Genomic DNA, 18,561 nt, shown 5'->3' with positions numbered 1-18,561 from the left:
ATCCCTTGGCACCTGACACCATTTCCAAATTGCTCGGTCCCATTGGCTCAACGCGCTCCTTTCCAAACTTTCCATTGGTCGGAAGCGATGTCCGTCACAAATCGCGTCTCCATCACCCCGCCTTCTAGCTTTTCGAGCAGCAGTTACGGAAAGGAACGGCGAAATAAGGGGAGGAATTGTTGGTGATTCTCTTTGCTATATAAACCCATGGGTCTTCAAACTTGGCAACTTTAAGACTTGTGGACTTCAACTCCCAGAATTCCTGAGCTAACATGACTGGAAGAGGAATTCTGGGAGTTGAAGTCCACAAGTCTTAAACTTGCCAAGCTTGAAGACCCCCTGCTATAAACAGTTGTGGTCCGGTTTAAAAGTTTTTCAGGGGATATGCACCTCTTTTATTTCCGCTTCAAATCCTGAGATAGAACTTGCAAGTGAACGGGAAAAGAGCATTATATAAAGTGCAGAGGTTTGAGACTGCTAACGCCAACCGAGGGATGGCGGCGGAGGGACGAGAGTTACCGTGGCCTCACTTGCATCCATTGCTTATCGAAACATTAAAATCACTAACACGTGGGGAGGTCCCTGTTGGTTTCTCGACGAAGATGGCTTGTTACTGCCTCCTTCCAGGATGCTTTTCTATAGGCCAGACTATTGTCATCTGAGGATCTCCCAAGATACCCTGCGGGGGGGGGGGGGGTGTCCACAAAACCAAAACGACTTGCCAAATATTGAAATCTGCAAAAATTTAGAACAATATCACTTATTTTTCCTTGTTTTTAGGACTTTTTCATGAATATTTTTTTATTTGTGTTATCTATTCTAAGGGGTTTAATATTGCTATTTTAATGGGATTCAGTGTTTCACACATGCACCAATTGAATTGTTAATATGCTAAACATAGATAAATATAACCCATACAGATAAAAGCTCTTCTGGAATTCTCCATAATTTTTAAACATGGGAAGCAGTCCTGAGAGCAAAGTATGAGAAACACTGGTCTAGAACAACTAGGGACAACCTTCTACCCAACTGCTCACTGAGACTAACTACAGTAGTTGACAAAATGTAAAAGGAAGACTGAATATAAATCAAATAAATTAAACTACAACCTTATATGTACTATTTCAGGAGGAAGACCTGGTGATCTTAATACAGCTTCCTTCTGATCAGACTATGAAAATCATTTGATTCCAAATGGACTTTGGAAAAGTAGTGGTGAGGTGTTTTATATTAGTCTGTTTAATTTATTATGCCTTTATAGTATATTTTATACATCATGTATATGTGTGTATGTATACATATCTCACACACACACATATGCACACACATATACGTACTAGCTCTATACCAGTGCTTCGTTAGGAAACTATGTGATAGGGCTTAGTTTTGGGGGAGGAAAATAAGGGGGGGAATTGTGCCTCTGCCTATCAGCATCCATCAGTATTCATCTGGCTAGCGTCCTACCAGTATTTAAGAGAGTTGAAGGTTTTTTGGAAACTGAAGCAGTATTTGCTGTGTGAGCAAGAAGGGGACAACAAGGAGCCTGGGCGTGGCTTAGCTCAATTGTTCTGTAGTAAAGCTGGTTGCTGCTGTGAAACTGAAACTGAAACTCCTCTGCTTGTGTTTTTCAATTGGAACAGATTTCTTTTAAGATGGGGAGGGGGAGTAGAACTCCTTAGCATGAGAGCATGTTAATAATAATATACGAAGTACTAATGCTCTGATGGTCATTTTGAAAAATCCTTTTTTAGTGAGCACCTAGAAGCCAAGAGGAACATATGTGCCAAATTTCAAGTTTGTAGACTTTACGGTTCTGGAGATTTTGTGATGATGCATGACTGGTATTTCGCTTTTATATATATAGATACATATTATATCATGAAAATAATATGGCGTGTTGTAAGTTGCCCAGGGTCCTAGAATTAGCATAGACTACAAACAATATAAAGAAATTACGGGGCAGCTGGTGTTTGCAGAATGTTGGCCAGAAGTAAACAGACTCATCCAAAAAATGTGAAAAACAGGTTGTTCCCTCTTTTTCTTCTGGTAGTGCTAACTCCATGTTTCAGAAGTTGTTTGCAAACAAGTGGAGCAATTTTTATAAAATTAAGTACATGGCTAAATCTAAGTGCAGTGGAAGACCTATTTTTCTCCACAACCAACACCAGCAGCATATAGTTTGCTCATTGAATGTGCACATGTATACATGGAATTCCCTAAAGGCCTCTTCTACTAGTGGTTGTTAAATATGGAAGTTACCGGCTTCATTTTCCATTGCGTCCTGAAATACTGTTGTGGAAAATTAAAATGGCAACTCCTAGATCCAGTCTTGCTTGGCTGATCAGGCAATGGCAGAAAGAATTATGAAGTGGAATGGGTGCTTTAAAAGTTATTGATGGATTTGTTGGGACCAAGGCTCTGTGGTGGTTGACTGAGGATAATGTGTACCAACAGAGTGTAGGTTTGTGTTAGAAAATGTTACAGGATGCTTCCTTGAAAATCTCAAGAGCTTAGTAAATCATTTTTCCCATTGTGAGCATTTTGTCCAATGTATAATGTAGGTTAAATGGGCAAACACCTTTGCATAATTCTGAAAGCAGCATATAAATTGTTCTATCGCCAGAACAAAGTAGACTGGAGACTGGAGTTGAAATCAGCTCTTTATTTACAGTCAGTAAATTCAACTAAACTCGAGTCGCGGCAGCCTCTTTTATAGCGGCTGCTCGCGGCTCGCAACCAATGGCATCATTTTAAACCTCCCGCCGTTTAGGCAGCCAATCATAATACATTGTTAACCACCAATCACTAGGCGGTAGTGGTTGTCCAATCAGAACGTAGTGTTACGAGTATGCAAATGTCTATATACACAACACCCCTCCCCTCTTGGTACAGTCCAACTTTACGTGATGTAGTCACGCAAATAGGCGGGGCTTTTGTGGGTCCTGGTTGACCTGCGCAACTCAGTCTCTGTGTTGCCTTCAATCGGTTCGGACGAGATCGATGTCTCTCCTGTCCTTCTCTCCAGAACCTCCTGGAAGGGTGAGTCAGCCATGCCACTCCCGCCGGGCCTTGTTAGGTTGGTTGAGTGGGCTTTGCCGCTCCCTTCTGGCTTACCCGGGCAGGTAGAGTCGGTTCGGCTGCTTCTTCCCTGGTTCTCCTCCAGCTTCCTTCTTTCGAACTTGCCTGTTGGTAAGTAGTTTTTATTTGTTCTTGGGCTTTCTGTTGCTGGTTGGTGGCCTGTTTTTAATCGTGTTAAAGGAGGGTCTTCCCTTTCTTTATTATTTAAGGGTCCCCCCCCCTCTGGTTTTATTATTACTTATTGGCTGTTGTGTATGGGTTTGCTCTATGTTTCAGGGTATATCGGTGTTGGGTTCGAGGTTTCGAGACCGTAGTTGGTCTATGTGCCTTTTCCAGGTTCTGCCGTCTGTTGTTTCCAATCGGTACGACCGAGGGCCTGTTATTTGCGTTATCGTGGCCGGTAACCACAATGGGTCGCCAGTAAGATTTTTCGCGTATACCAGGTCGCCTGGTATAAACGTGCGGTACTTACTGGAGGAGTCTGGTGGCTTCTCGGGGTTGTAGGTGGGGTGTAGTCTGTCCAAATATGTTCGCAATTTTCTGCCCATTAAAAGTTCAGCTGGACTCTTGTTTGATGTGCACGGCGTTATATGTTGAATTGTGAGCATTGTATTTATTTTGTCTTGCATGTCACCCCCTTCAATTTTTTCTAATGCTTCTTTCGTGTATCGAACCATGTGTTCCACCCGTCTGTTTGACGCCGGGTGAGCTGGCGCTGTCAGGGCATGTCGTATGCCTTGTTCTGCGAGGAATTGTTCAAAAGCTAAAGCTGTGAACTGTGGGCCATTGTCTGAGACTAACACATCTGGTAATCCGTGAGTCACAAAAAGTTTCTTTAGTTGTTTAGTGACGGCGTCAGTCGTTGTTGAACTCATGATGCTGAACTCCAACCAGTTCGAGTAGGCATCGATGTTGATTAAGAATGTATATCCCTTTGTGGGTCCGGCGAAGTCTATGTGGATCCTTGACCAGGGGCCTCTGGATGTCTCCCAGTCAAGGACCGGTGCTAAAGAGGGGAGTAGGTCTGGACGTCTGTCATTTATTACATGTTTTTACCCATGTTTCAATGTCTTTGTCTATTCTTGGCCACCAGACGTAGCTTCTGGCCAGGGACTTCATTTTTACCATGCCCAGGTGTCCTTCATGTAACATGTCCAGCACGTCTTCCTGTAATTTTCTTGGAACAACAACCCTATCCCCCCACAATATACATCCTTTTTCAATTGACAGCTCAGTTTGCTGGGTTCTGAACGATTTAAAAGTCTCATTTTTGTCGTTTTATGGCCAGCCTCTCCCCACCCAATTCAGGATTCGGGCCATTAGTGCATCTTTGGCGGTTTCCCTTGCGATGTCCGATGCGGTGATGTGCAGGTTCGATATTGTTTCAATTTGCAGGGTGCATGTGGTGGGAGCTGGGTTGTCATTGTGGTCTGGTAGAGGTGAGCGGCTCAGTGCGTCGGCGTGGGGTATGGCTTTTCCTGGTCGATAGACGAGCTTGTAGTTGTAGGCTGCCAGAAATTCCGACCATCATGTCATTCTTGGGGATAGGATGTTGAGGGTGGCTCTGTCTCCTGCCAGGATTCCTAGCAGTGGCTTGTGGTCAGTAATTAAGGAAAATGTCCTACCATAAAGGTATTCGTGAAAACGTTTTACACCCGAGATAGTGGCCAAGGTTTCTCTGTCCAGTTGGCTGTAGTTCCTTTCGGCTTTTGACAGCGTCTTGGAGTAAAAGGCGATCGGTGCTTCTCTGCCATCAGGTAGTCTGTGGCTAAGTATTGCGCCTACGCCAAAAGGTGATGTGTCGCAGGTGACAGTGGCAGCGTGTCGCTGTATTGGATTAATACTGATTTGGACGTTATTAAGTCTTTAATTCTTTGGAATGCGGCTTCTCGTTGGCCCCATTCCACGTGGCTTTTTTATCGAGTAGTGTATGCAGTGGTTCTGCTGTAGTTACCTTCTGCGGCATAAAAACGTTATAAAAGTTAATGAGTCCCAAGAATGCCTGTAAGTCCGTTTTGTTTTTGGTCTGGGTGCTTCTTTTATCACTCTTATTATTTTTTCGGTGGGGTGTATCCCTGCTTCATCTATAAGGTATCCCAGGAACTTGACCTGATTTGTGACAAGTTGGCATTTTTCTTTTTGACTTTTAGTCCTGTTTCCCTAAATCTTTGCAAGACTGCCCTCAGCCGGTCCTGTAGTTGTTTTTTATTTACGGCAGATGTTAACATATCATCAAAATAGGGAACCACCCCTTTTAGTCCTTGTAGGAGGCGTTCCATCAGACTTTGGAAAACGCCTGGGGCCACGCTGACACCAAATTGCAATCTGTTGCATTTAAATGCCCCCCGATGTGTTACAATCGTCTGTGCCTCTGCTGTATCGGGGTCAACTGGCAATTGTTGATAAGCCTGCGCAAGATCGAGCTTTGCAAAATCTTTTCCTCCCCCCAGCGAGTGCAAAAGGTGCTGGACTACTGGAATGGGGTATGCGCTCTGCTGCAATGCGTGGTTCAGGGTGGCCTTATAGTCACCACAGATGTGCACGGACCCATCTGGTTTCACGGAAGTCACGATCGGGGTTTCCCATCTGGCATGGTCGATTGGCTCTAGCACCCCTTGAGCGATGAGTTTGTTCAGTTGCTCATCGATTTTTGGTTTTAATGCAAAGGGAACGCGTCTGGCCTTTAACCGAATGGGAGCTATGTTCGAGTTTAGGCTAAATGAGATAGGAGTCCCACGGTACTTGCCTAGTGTCCCGTCGAATACGTCCTGGAACTCCTTCATCAGGCTTCCTTCCCAGTCTGTTTCGGTGACGCTGTTGATTCCTGTCACTTCGATCCCCAAAGGCGCAAACCATTCTAAACCAAGCAGGCTAGGGCGGTCTCGGTCAACAATTGTCAATGGGAGGACCTCGGTATGTTTCTTGAATTTTATTTTAAAATGTCCCAGTCCAACTACCGGAATTTTATTGCCTTGGTAATCTTTTAACGTCAGGCTTTGCTCTTTGAGTTCTTTTCTTCATATGTCTGGTATCAAGTTTTTTATTGTATTCCATGATACCATTGACAGGTATGAGCCTAAGTCCACTTCCATTTTGCATGGCTCCCCTTCTATTTTAACGGTTATGCGAACCTTCTTTGCGTCTGTTGCTCTGGCACTTCCAATGATAATTGTTTGGTGTGTTTCTTCCTTCTCGTTGAGTCGTTGACTTCTATTTTCTCGGCTCCAGCGAATTCCGATTTGTCTCTCCTTAGTCCTGGCGGGGGTGGTGGGGGTGCTGCCTCGTCTTTTAGGACTATAGCTCTTTTTGTTTTGGCAGACCCTTGCAATATGCCCCCGTTTTTCACAGTGCCTGCAGATGTCGTCCAAGAAATGGCATTCTGAACGTGGGTGATTTCTTCCGCATCCGGCACACTGAAACTCAGGTTTTCTTCCTCTATTTTTGTGCCGGTTCCGTTCTGACTGGAGCCTATTTACCTCTTCGTCCTCGGTATCGGTTGAGGAATCGATGTCTTCATGGTGGGTGGTTGCGGTAGTGTGTTTCTGGTTACCTTCCATTTTCTTTTCTCTGCTCGGGCTTGGGCTGTTGGCCCTATTCATTTGTCGCATTGCAACCGCTAATTTCTTTGCCGCTTCAGCTGCGGTTGCTTCAGTGATGGCTTCATTTATGGTGATGTTGGGTCGATTTAGTAGTTTGCTCTGTAGGGTAGTGTCTCTCAAACCGAAGACCACGTGATCTCTCATGGCTTTGTCCAAGTTGAGGAATTCGCAAGCTCCTCCAATGTCCCTTAGTGCTGCTATGAAGTCCCCAATACTCTCGCCTTCTCTTTGATCCAGTTTATAAAATTGGTGTCTTCCAGTGAGGTTGGAAACAACAGGCGCGTAATGGGCTCTCAGCATCCGGTTCAGGTCCGGCCATGCCATCTGTTTGACATCGTGCGGTTTTGCCAATGCTTTTGCCATTTTAAAAGTGGTTGGTCCGCAATGCATCAGGAATACGGCTCTCTTCCTCTGGTCAGTGATTCCTTGTAGTTTGTTACTTTCCAGGAACATCAGGAACCTGTCAATATATGATTCCCAGTCTTCTTCGGTTGGGTTGAACAATGCGGGTGGCAAGTTGTTGCTGGCCATCTCGTCAATTTCTCGGCTTTCGTTGCCATGTGCTTACAGTCTTTGTCCGCTTGATCCCACCTTCGGCGCCAGTGTTCTATCGCCAGAACAAAGTAGACTGGAGACCGGAGTTGAAATCAGCTCTTTATTTACAGTCAGTAAATTCAACTAAACTCGAGCCACGGCAGCCTCTTTTATAGCGGCTGCTCGCAGCTCGCAACCAATGGCATCATTTTAAACCTCCCGCTGTTTAGGCGGCCAATCATAATACATTGTTAACCACCAATCGCTACGCGGTAGTGGTTGTCCAATCGGAACGTAGTATTACGAGTATGCAAATGTCTACATACAACATAAATCTTGCCTACTTTTCATTTGATTTGGAAAAGAAGAGAGCAGAGAGATCTTAGGTATTACCAGACAATGAAGCCTGATGTTAGATGTAGCAATGAATAATGGGGCAGGAGAAGTAGCGCTAGCAGTGAAATAAGACATGTAAGGCTGAGCTTCTGCAGAAGAGAAATCATAAGTGGTTAAGCCCGTACAAGCTTTTATTTAGCTGTTCCTAAGCCTAAGGAAATAAATAGATTTCTGTGCACTGTGGGGTGTACAATCAGGCTGACGAGATCAGCAAGCAAGGATACATTATAAACCATTCTCATCTCCCCAAATCCTAGATGCACTTATTTCACTCCTGTCTGACTTATTTCTGAGTAGATATGAATGAAACTCAAACTGGAGGCCAGAGGATGGTTTTCTAAATATTGTTTCCTATTCGAAGCCAGTTAGGAACTATTGCCTTTTTATGATTTGTGGACTTCAATTTGCAGAATGCCTGAGCCAGCCATCTTGATTTTCTTGCTGGCTCAGGGATTCTGGGAGTTCAAGTAGACAAGTCGTAAAGGGGCCAAAGTTTCTGACTTCTGCTATAAGCATGAGAGGGGATTTATGCTTGATTTTGAAGAAGGAAGGCTTTGCTTTCTATGCCTCTGTTCACACACTGAACTAAGCCAGGCTTTCTTTAACCAGAGCTTATTGCAGCAATCCCAGCTGACTGGATTCACCTAGTACACTAAGCCTTAAAACATGATTTATAACCACATATTAACTTGGACACAAACAAAGCACATTATTATAGTTTAATGTGTTGTATGAATTAGGTCTCTATGTAATGGATAAAGCTGCTCCCAGAAGCATGGATGAAATTTATAGTCATAGAAATACTGTAAGTCAATAAATAACAGATAAAACAAGCCCAAATCAGTTGATTTGCAAGGGTCTCTAGGGGTTCTGCGAGCTATCATGATGGGGAAAAAATAAACATTGCTTCTTGAACTTCATGGACCGCGCAGTGCAAAAAGCTCACCTTGGTAAAATTTTTATGTGCTGTGACTCATATGCTCATCTGCTACTTTATTGCTGTTGTAAAGGTTATAAAACACAGAGCATATAGGTTAGAAGTGAATTGTCTTGTAAAATTGCATATTTTATGATTTTCATGCAAGACTTTCTGAGACCTTACAACTGATTCCAGCAGTTCCTGTCAGCATTATTTCTCTCAGCCTAGCAACTGATGTTGGCTAGGGGATTCTGGGACTTCATGTCTCTCAAAAGTTATCAAGGTTAAAAAACGCTGCTCGAGGATAAAAAGGTAAAGAAAGGCTGTTCTAACCCAAACATGTTAAAGTGTATAAACCTTGAATACATAATTACAACATGTAGACTGGCTAAGCCAGCATACAGTTTCCTTGCTTGTTTGTGGCTTAGTGCATCTGATTCGCCCCAACCACTGATATTTAAAAATCATAGTTTATGGTTTATTGCATTGCGTTTTGGAGCCAGTTGTGGTTTATTTCAGAAATTATAATTAAACAAATCACAGTTTAACATTTGGTGAATTCTCTGTCCTGCGAGAAGCTGAATTAAATAATATAGAGTGAGATACCGTAGAGCAGGCAACATGTGCCCATCCAGTCGAATCAGGAGAAGGCCTGCTGAAACTTCCCTTTACTCCTGTACTTTGTGGGATGTGAGAGAAGTTAATGCTGTTTTATTCTTATGTGCATTTAGTTGTCAGTAAGTAGGTGCATGTATTGGGTTCTTTGTTTTTCTTTCATATTTAATTTTTATTTTTAATACTGATTTAGATTTAGTTACAATGGAGGTTTTTTCTCTCTTTTTGTTAGATGTGGTTCATGGGAGACTTCTGGGATTTGGACATGTTATCCAATCTGGTAAAATAAATACATTGGTATCATGGTTAAGGCACTGGAAACCAGGAAACTGTGAGTGTGTGTCTTGCCTTAGGCACAAAGCCAGTTGGGTGACATTGGGCCTCTTTCTCCCTCCCTCCCTCCCTCTCTCTGTCTCTCAATCCTAGGAAGCAAATAAAAGAAAGCCACTTCTGAAATCTTGCCAAGAAAACTGCAAGGACTTGATCAGGAAGTCGCCAGGAGTCAAAACAGGTTGGAAGGCACCTAGATAAATAAATAAAAATGAAGTATAGAACCTGAGCAGATGACACCTGGGCCAGTTTAACTGTGATTGGAGGCCAAGAAGGGCATATCTGCTGAGATAGTTATTAGTTTCAAAAGAAGGAGCTTGACTGGGTGATCAAATACTACCACTTTTTTTTCCGTGTATGTGGCTTCAGAAGAGCAATTTTGATTCAATCAGAATAGCTTGAAGATCTAGTATTCCATCCACCTGCTCAAGCAACAGACCCTATACCATTTCAGACAAGTTGCTGTCCAATCCCTTCTTAAAAACTTCCAGGGATGAAGCACCCACAACTTCTGAAGGCAAGCTGGCCACTGGTTAATTGTCCTCACTCTTAGGAAGTTTCTCCTTAATTCCAGGTTGCTTCTCTCCTTGACTAGTTTCCATCCATTGTTTCTTGTCTTGCCTTCTGGTGCTTTGGAAAATAGGTTGAACCTCCCTTCCTTGTGGCAGCCCCTCAAATACTGGAACAGTGCTATCATGTCTCCCCTAGTCCTTCTTTTCTCCAGACTAGCCAAATCCAGTTCCTGCAATCGTTCTTTTTGTCTGGAGACTTTTAATTGTCTTAGTTGCTCCTTTGCACTTTTCTCAAAGTCTCAACAACTTTTTCCCTTCCACATCCTGTGTGATGTGTTCTGTGATCATCTCCATATGTCTCACATTTTTAAAACTGAGCTTCTAGTAGTTCAAATGTGTGCCTTAAATGTAGTTCAAGGTTTTGTTTTTTTCCTGGTTTAATTCAAGGGTTTGGAGAACCCTTGAAAATCCAGTGAGGTAAAGAGTTATATTTGCACTGTGCAATACATCATGCAGGCACAGATTAAAGAGCAGTTTGCCTCTTACAAATCTTGGAGCAAAAATATATTTTTAGCCCCACAGCATTCTGAAACCTTGGCCAGCATTAAGGAATGGAGCCTGCTACCAACATGACATCCACGCCTGTTTCTGCTAGCAGCAATGTGATCCAAGGAGAGTATCCATTTCCTTGCTCCATATTATTGGACTGAATATAGGGAGGGGGAGGAAGGATAGAGAAAGGAGCAATAAATATACTTCCGGGGGAACGGGACTTTTAATATCAAATGTCATTTTTTAGTTATCATCTCATTTAGACTTACTGTAAAAATATGCTCTATTTGGGCTTATTTCTATCATTACGCAATGGTGAAATTACTGTAGATGGCAGATTCGGCCTGTTCTGGAGAACAGACTGGGTTTATTTGGATCCGTCATAAAATGGCCTGTTCTGGGTTTGGCTTAATGTGATTTGTATTAAAAGAATATTTATGTATTTGATGAACCTGTATGCTGTCTCAGTCACAGAGGCAAGTCTAGGCTGCTTATGTTTGTGTGTGCCTTTGAGTCGGTTTTAACTCCTGGCAACTGTCTCGACTAATCCCTGATGTTTTCTTGGCAAGGTTTTTCAGATATGGTTTGCCCTTTCCTGCTTCCTAGGGCTGAGAGACAGTGACCGGCCCAAGGTCACCCAGCTGGTTTTGTGCTACGGTGGGACTAGAACTGCTGGTTTCTAGCCTGGTGCCTTAACCACTACACCAAAATTGGATCTAAAGTGTTTTAGATATCCTAAAAACTCGATTATTTTTAAAAATGTCAGCTTTTCCATCATTATTTCCCCCAGGTGGTTCTATTTTAACGATTCTAATTTTTACTCTGTTTTTATTCTATTTTTACCCTTTTTCAAAAAAAAATGGTTTCTATTGTGTGGTGTTACATTTTCAGCTTTTAAAACGTTTCCACAAATGTTTGTACAAAAATCATACATAGGATTCCACGTTCGGTGAATGCGTGCACAGGAAATGCTTCTGGTAAATCGCTATCCCCATAATCAGCAGCACATGTTCGTATAGTCCTTAAAAAATATTCAAAATACTGCTTGTGTCAGAATAACAGGTTTGCTTCCAGCAGTGATTCATTCCTCTCGCTGGCTATATAAAGAAAATCTGGGGCTCCAGTACGAAGAGCGGAGCCTGTATATGTAAGCATCTGCGTCAAGGACAGAGGCCTTGCATTTCTGGTGGCTGTTGGCGTCTGGCCAAGCAGTTTGGTGCATGATATAGTAACAAATCGGCCTTTTCTCTTCTGATGAGATGGCAAGAATGCAATTCTGTTCCACAGCTGAAGGTCAAAAGGAGAACAAAAGCTGAGCAGCTGAATCTTGTGCTCTTTATTTGTTGCTTTCATCCTGCGGTCTTGAAACGGCTCACAGGGAATCTTTTACTTTCTCCTACCTTCTTCCTGGAAGTTGAAGGTGTGGCGATTCCGTCTGAAGGGAAGGAGATGAGGGGGAAGGTCATCCAAGTATACTTGTGGTGGATTCAGGGAGATTTGAACTCTGTCCATCTTTATTCAACTCTCCAGTTGTGATCCACGCTGGTTCTTTACCTTATTAGGGCAAGGTAAAGAAAGAAAACATGTACCACATAAGATTTTATCGTCAAAGCAATTGAGTTTCACAAGGTTGTAGTGCCATCTCTGGGGAAATAATTTTTCCTCTGGCATATTTATTGTAATTGTGATTGCTAGATGGAACAGACTTGTACGGATGACATAACCACTTTGTGGCTATGCCTCTGCCTCATCCCGACAATTCACACACACACACACACCCCACACACAGCACGTTGCCTGCTGTCTTAAGACAGGGTAATCCAGCCCCATGCTAATGCCTCAAACTCCCACAGATGCCATCTGTCTCCCAGCCTCACTCTTGACTATCTTGCACGTTTGGTTACTACAAGGTTTACAACAAAATGCCATGCTGAGTTTACAGCTAGATGGATGATCTGTATTGTATGCTAGATATACTACAGGTAGTCCACAACTGAGCCCATCGTTTCTGTTGCTAAGCGAGACAGCTGTTCATTGAGTTTTGTCCCATTTTACGACCTTTCTTGCCACTGTTGTTAAGTGAATCTGGCCTCCCTATTGACTTTATTAGGCAAAAGGGGGGATCCCACGACCCTGCAATGCTGCCTGCAACTGTCATAAATGCGAGCATTTGAATGTTGATCATGTGACCACGGGGATGCTGCCACGGTTGTGTGAAAAATGGTCAAAAGACACTTTTTTTTAGTGCTGTTGTAACTTCAAAAGGTCACTAAATGAACTGTTGTAAACTGCGGACTACCTGTAGTGGGTGTGCCCTCTCGTTAAATCTGCTAGATGTTTGAATTCTGTTCATTTAGTTTATTATTGCATGCCTATTCTCTCTTTTTCTCTGGATTCTCAAAGGCTCCATCACAGTTGCCCTGTTGAGTAACTCTAGTTGGTTAAACGTGTCTCCCCATCCCATCTTTAACTCATGTCTTTGGCAAGGAAATGGAAGAATATTCCCAACTTAGTATATTCCCAAAACCTGGCTAGGAATTATGGAACTGGTGGTCCCAATTTATCTGGAACAAGGCTGGCTTCCTAGAGGAATTCCTTCACCCCCTTCCTACTATTCTTTCACCAGCAGGTTTATTAAATTGCTAATGCCTTAAATTTCCTAATTTTCCTAAAAATGTGTGTGGGAGGTGGTTTTCATGATTTATATTTATATTTATGCGTTAAAATGGGCACGTTTAAGGTGCTGTCATTTGCTTCTGAGCATCTTAATGGCAGAGGGGGATATGCATGTTTTAAATCAATGTAAAACCTAGATTACTAGTGATATATTTGTTCAACACTGACCTCACGTTACACTCTGGAGAGATAAAAATAAACTAAAAACAGCCTTGGCTGAAGCTTTTAATTTTAAAACAAAGTTCGATGAAAAAGAGAAGGGACCACAAAAGAATACATGGCAAAAGAAAAGAAAAGAAAAATAAGGTCACCAAACCACCACATACATGCCTGCATGTGCTTCTTTATAAATCTGGATGAAAGTTAAGAAAAAAAGATTTCTAATACAAATATAAGAAGTCTCTCCACCTTGTGGTAATGAATAGGTGACTTGCTTCCCTCCCTCTGGATGGTCTTCTTGAAGACTCCCTTCCCTCCTTCTCTCCCTTTAAAACAGGTATAGACTGGACAGCCCATCAGACCAAAAATGCATCAAGTTCATGACTGAGCCTCTATCAACTACTGGGACATATAATCTCAAACAATCTTGAACAATTTTTTTGGTAACAAATTATTGCAAAGAGAGGGCATAGAGGTATTGAGTTGGATGCAGGCAGAAGAAGGCATTTTTTTTCAGTGGAAGAGAAGCCCTAGTCACAGCACTTAGACTTATATACTGCTTTGCAGTGCTTGACAGCCTTCTCTAAGCGATTTACAGAGGCGATATATTGCCCCCAGCAATCCGGGTCCTCAGTCTTTTCCAGTTGTATGTCCTTTAAAGATGTGTTGGGCTGCACCTCCATAATTTTCAGCAATTCCAGAGAAAAGGGTTTCTTAGGAATCTGAACTCTTTGTTTAAAACTATTTTTTGCGTTCAGATAACATGCTATAAACTGTGCGTATAATATCTGCTCAGAAATGTTCCGTTGGGTTGACTGGGAGTTATTTTGAAGAAAGGGTGCTTAAGGTTCCAGAAATATATTGTAGGAACTGAAATGATGAAAAGTCCAAAGTCAAAGGATGGCCCCCAGGTTAACAGTAGTTAACAAATAGAATTCAAGTTGGTTTAGTGGATAACACTTATAAAGACACATCCACTCTGACAATGGCCTGGTAGGGTCCTGTTGAGAAAATGGACCTGAATGAACGTTTCTTAAAGGCCTCTGGCTCTTCTCAGCCAAACATAAAGTTCTTCTAAGCAAAGAAGTCCAAGAAAATCTGAGTGGAAAGCCTAAAATGCTTTGACCTCAGTACTCTTTTACCAGATCCTCAGTGCCCAGCCTTTGCAGCCTTTGCAGGGCACACTCAGCTTGCAGACGAGCCTCTGGTTCAGGGTCCCAACAATCTTCTAGGAGCTCTTGCAAGGAAATAGCTACCTAGGGGACAGGAGAGAGAAGAGCAGCAATTGTCAAGAAAGAACAAGAGGAACTCCTACTGGAAGACTTAGAACCTAGAATAACAGAGCTGGAAGGGACCGAAGGTCTTCTAGTGCAACCCCCTGCTTGAGCAGGAGACCCTATACCTGTGATGGCAAACCTATGGCACACAGAGCCATATGTGCCAGCACACGAACTGCAGGCAAACTTACCTCACTGTGCATGTCCGGGCCTCACAGTGATTTTCCACTGGTTTGAGGCCTTTTTCGGCCTCCCAGAGGCTTGAGGAAGGCTTCTGCAGGCTTTTCAGGCCGAAAACTAGGCCTGTTTGGTCACTTTGTTTTTCCGGAAATACCGGAAGTGACGAAACGGGGCTAGTTTTCGGCCTGCAGAAGCCTTCCTCAAGTCTCCGAAAAAGGCCTCAAACCGGCTGAAAATCAGCTGTGAGGCACAGTGCAGGTAAGGTGGTGGCGGGGGTGGGTGGAGATTCCATGTGCATGCGTAAGGGGCGTGGGAGGCGCACATTGCCTTCTGGGTGCTGGCACGGGAGCGTGAGCATGCAAGTGTGCACACAATTTTTGGCAGAGGAGCCCAAAAAGGTTAGCCACCACGGCCTTATACCATTTCAGACAAACAGCTATCCAGTCTCTTAAAAGCCTCCCGTAATGGAGCACCCACAACTTCTGAAGGCAAGCAGTTCCACTGGTTAATCGTTGCAACTTTCAGGAACTTTCTCCATAGTTCTAGGTTGCTTTTCTCCTTAGTTTCCATCTATTGTTTTTTGTCTTGCCTTCAGTTGCTTTGGAAAATAGGTTGAATCTCTGTTCTTTGTGGCAGCCCCTCAAATACTGGAACAGTGCTATCATGTCTCCCCCCGCCCTTCTTTTCACTAGACAAACCCAACTCCTACAACCATTCTTCATACGTTTTAGTCTCCAGCCCTCTAATCGTCTTTGTTGCTCTTCCTTGCGCTCTTTCCAGAGTCTCAACATCTTTTTTGTGTTGTGGTGGTGACCAAAACTGGATGTAATATTTGAAGTGTGGTTTTGCTAAGGCTTTATAAAGCGGTACTAGTACTCCACATGCTCTTGATTCTATCTCTCTCTTAATGCAGCCTAGGATTGCATTGACTTTTTTTGGCTGCTGCCAGCGCCCTGCTGGCTCCTATTTAACTTCCTCCCTAGTGTCTTATTCTAGATGTTTGCATTTTGCATCCTTCCCAGCCAGTGCTGATGAAGCGCTGGGAATCCAAGGCATCTGGAAGACGTAGCAAAAGCTGTTGCAGGAGATGTGACGTTGGGTGCAAATAAGCCTCCTGTATCTGGAATAAGGAATTTCAACAGAGTTTTTGCGGCTAGTCATTCTAGTGAGTCCCCATCTCCAACGCAGATGTTGGGAAACATGATTTCTCTGCACATAACTACTGTGGGCAGACTTTGGACTTGAGAAAGCTAATTCTTAAAAAGAGAATCTTGACATCCACCTAGCTGCAAAGAGACACACTATTCTGAAATCAGGCTTTCATGTAGTGTATAAGAACCCTCCTTTCAAAGCAAAATCTACCGTTGGTTACTCCAAGCTGCTTCTATTTCAATCTTTTTTTAGCACGTCAAGGGAGTTAATTTTGTTTCTCCTGCCACTAATAAGTAGGGAATAAAATTCTTAATGAACTAATATAAAATTCCCAGAGTTCCACCAGTGGATCCAGATTTAACTTCTACTCTCCTTGCTGTTGTTAAAAGGTCATGGTTCTCTGCACTAGAGCTCCCTTCTTGCCCTTAGCTTCAAAACTTTTCCCTCCATTAAAGTTCTCTAGGGAGCTTGTTCCATCTTCTCCTGCTTATAATCACCGGATGGATTTGTCCCCATGACAATTGCTCCTGCATCATTACTCTCTTTGGCTATCTTTTTTTTCTTCGATTAATCCAGAGGTGGCCCTTTTATGACTTATGGACTCCTAGAATTCATGCTGGCTCAGGAATTCCTGGAGTTGAAGTCCACATGTCATAAAAGAGCCATAGTTCCCCACCCTGGATTAATCTTCCCCATTCCTTCTAGTGTATCTAGACCAGGTCCAAGGTTTTGTTGTGCTTCCCTAAGAGCAAAAGGACCTTGGGGCTCTTGCCTAGTTCCACCTCTCAATTAATAGTCCCAAACCTCCATGAGCCACGTGGTATTTTTGTTCTCCTCAGCTTCTGCCTCGAATTGGAGCCACTATCTCAGGGCAGGAAAAATATTGTCCAAGAGTCAAACACAGGCTTCTCCTATCTGTAGCCTCCAGAACTGACAGAGCCACCTTTTCAACCACTGTTCTCTCCTTTTCCCCCTTTTTGGCAAAGGGGCAGAGGCTAAGGCACAAGCTTACCCTCGCAGGCTTTAAGGGACCCCATTATATTTCTTAATAGAATAGAACAGAATAGAATTTCTTTATTGGCCAAGTGTGATCGGATACACAAGGAATTTGTCTTGGTGCAAATGCTCTCAGGGTACATAAAAGAAAAGATACATTAATCAAGAGTCAAGAATCATAACGTACGACACTTAATGATAGTCATAGGGTACAATAAGCAATCGAATCATACTAGGAAACAGTCAATAAAAATCATAAGGATACAAGCGACAAGGTTACAGTCCTACAGTCATAAGTGGGAGGGAATGGGTGATAAGGAGTGATGAGAAGTAATAGTAATGCAGACTTAGTAAATAGTTGAACAGTGTTGAGGGAATTATTTGTTTAGCAGAGTGATGGCATTCAGGAAAAAACTGTTCTTGTGTCTAGTTGTTCTGGTGTGCAATGCTCTAGTCTGTAGCATCATTTTGAGGGAAGGAGTTGAAACAGTTTATGTCCGGGATGTGAGGGGTCTGTAAATATTTTCACAGCCCTCTTTTTGACTTAAACACAACTCCTGGTCCACCCTCTTTACGAGTGTGGCTGCCAACATATTGTCTTAAGCCTACTGCCCCGTATTCAAGTCTACGTATGTTGTGGCTTAACATACTTGCCCAAATCTTGTCCAAGCTGGTGGGACAATTGGTCTTCGCCTTTGCTCGACAGCCAACCTTCGCAGTTCACTATATGTAGGATTGCTACCTAATTCTGCTTCATAGGCAAGCTGGAACGCAGGAATGCTGTTCTCTGAGGAGACAAAAATGGCCTCTCTTATCAAAGCAGGGTTTGTGTGAGCCCACCTGTGGGCCGGGCATATCCAGTGCACAAAGAGTGAAGTTTTGCTTCAACTGACTTCTTCACATTTCAATGTTCCCATCCTATAACAAAGTTTCACTTCCAAGTGATAGCTGCATTGCTGGACTGTGATTGTCCGTGGGCTCAGAGTCCTAATCTGTTAGTTCTCAGGTAGTCCTCCACTTATGGCCATGACTGAGCCCAAGATTTCTGTTGTTAAGCAAGACAATTATGAATTTTGCTCCATTTTATGACCTTTCTTGCTATGGTTAAGTAAGTCACTGCAGTTGTTAAATTAATACCACAGTTGTTAAGTGACTCTGGTTTCCAACCAGTTGTCAAGCGCCTGAATTTTGATCACGTGACTGGAGATAAGTGTGAAAAATGGACATGTCACTTTTTTTAATGCCCTTGTAACTTTGAATGGCCACTAAACAAATGGTTGTAAGTTGAGGACGACGAAGAAAGGAGACTCAGCAGGTTGCACTTCTATTTAGTGGTCATTGATACCCCATGTACCGATATTGATTCACAAAAGGAAAGACCAGCTATCCATTTACAGTTGTTGGTACTGAAAATTATCAAGAGATTGTGATTCATAGGAGTTCCTATACCAAAAGGGATCTTTAGTGTGTTGCTTCTTATTTTCATCCTATCACCTTTTGGGGGGTGGGGTGGGGGTGGTTGAGTCTAGCACGTATTCCTGAGGGCAAAGGTTGCCTTTAGTCTCAAAAAATGTGCACTTCCTCAC

At 43.0% G+C, this 18,561-nt stretch overlaps 1 protein-coding gene and 1 long non-coding RNA gene across 2 annotated transcripts in view; one reads left to right on the top strand and one right to left on the bottom strand.

Moving 5' to 3' along the window:
* Positions 1-2,953: 2,953 nt before the first annotated feature.
* LOC148127091 (uncharacterized) overlaps positions 2,954-18,561 on the top strand; it is a 68,239-nt gene continuing 52,631 nt past the window's right edge. Inside the window, exon 1 of the long non-coding RNA XR_015741920.1 lies at positions 2,954-3,189. This is a non-coding gene — a long non-coding RNA (uncharacterized LOC148127091). The remainder of the gene's footprint in view (positions 3,190-18,561) is intronic.
* AMHR2 (anti-Mullerian hormone receptor type 2) overlaps positions 13,495-18,561 on the bottom strand; it is a 30,465-nt gene continuing 25,398 nt past the window's right edge. The window contains exons 9-10 of the mRNA XM_026714821.2: positions 17,626-17,762; positions 13,495-14,626 (exon numbers count right to left, since the gene is read on the bottom strand). Coding sequence (XP_026570606.2) covers positions 14,498-14,626; positions 17,626-17,762 — 266 coding nt within the window. The 3' untranslated portion in view covers positions 13,495-14,497. The remainder of the gene's footprint in view (positions 14,627-17,625; positions 17,763-18,561) is intronic.

Source organism: Pseudonaja textilis, chromosome 2 (genome assembly GCF_049901715.1).
Source record: "Pseudonaja textilis isolate UNSWEBS1 chromosome 2, rPseTex1.2, whole genome shotgun sequence".
In the NCBI taxonomy this organism is placed as follows: Eukaryota; Metazoa; Chordata; class Lepidosauria; order Squamata; family Elapidae; genus Pseudonaja; species Pseudonaja textilis.
The sequence above is the reverse complement of the archived record's forward strand: the minus strand, read 5'-3'. Positions and strand labels throughout refer to the sequence as shown.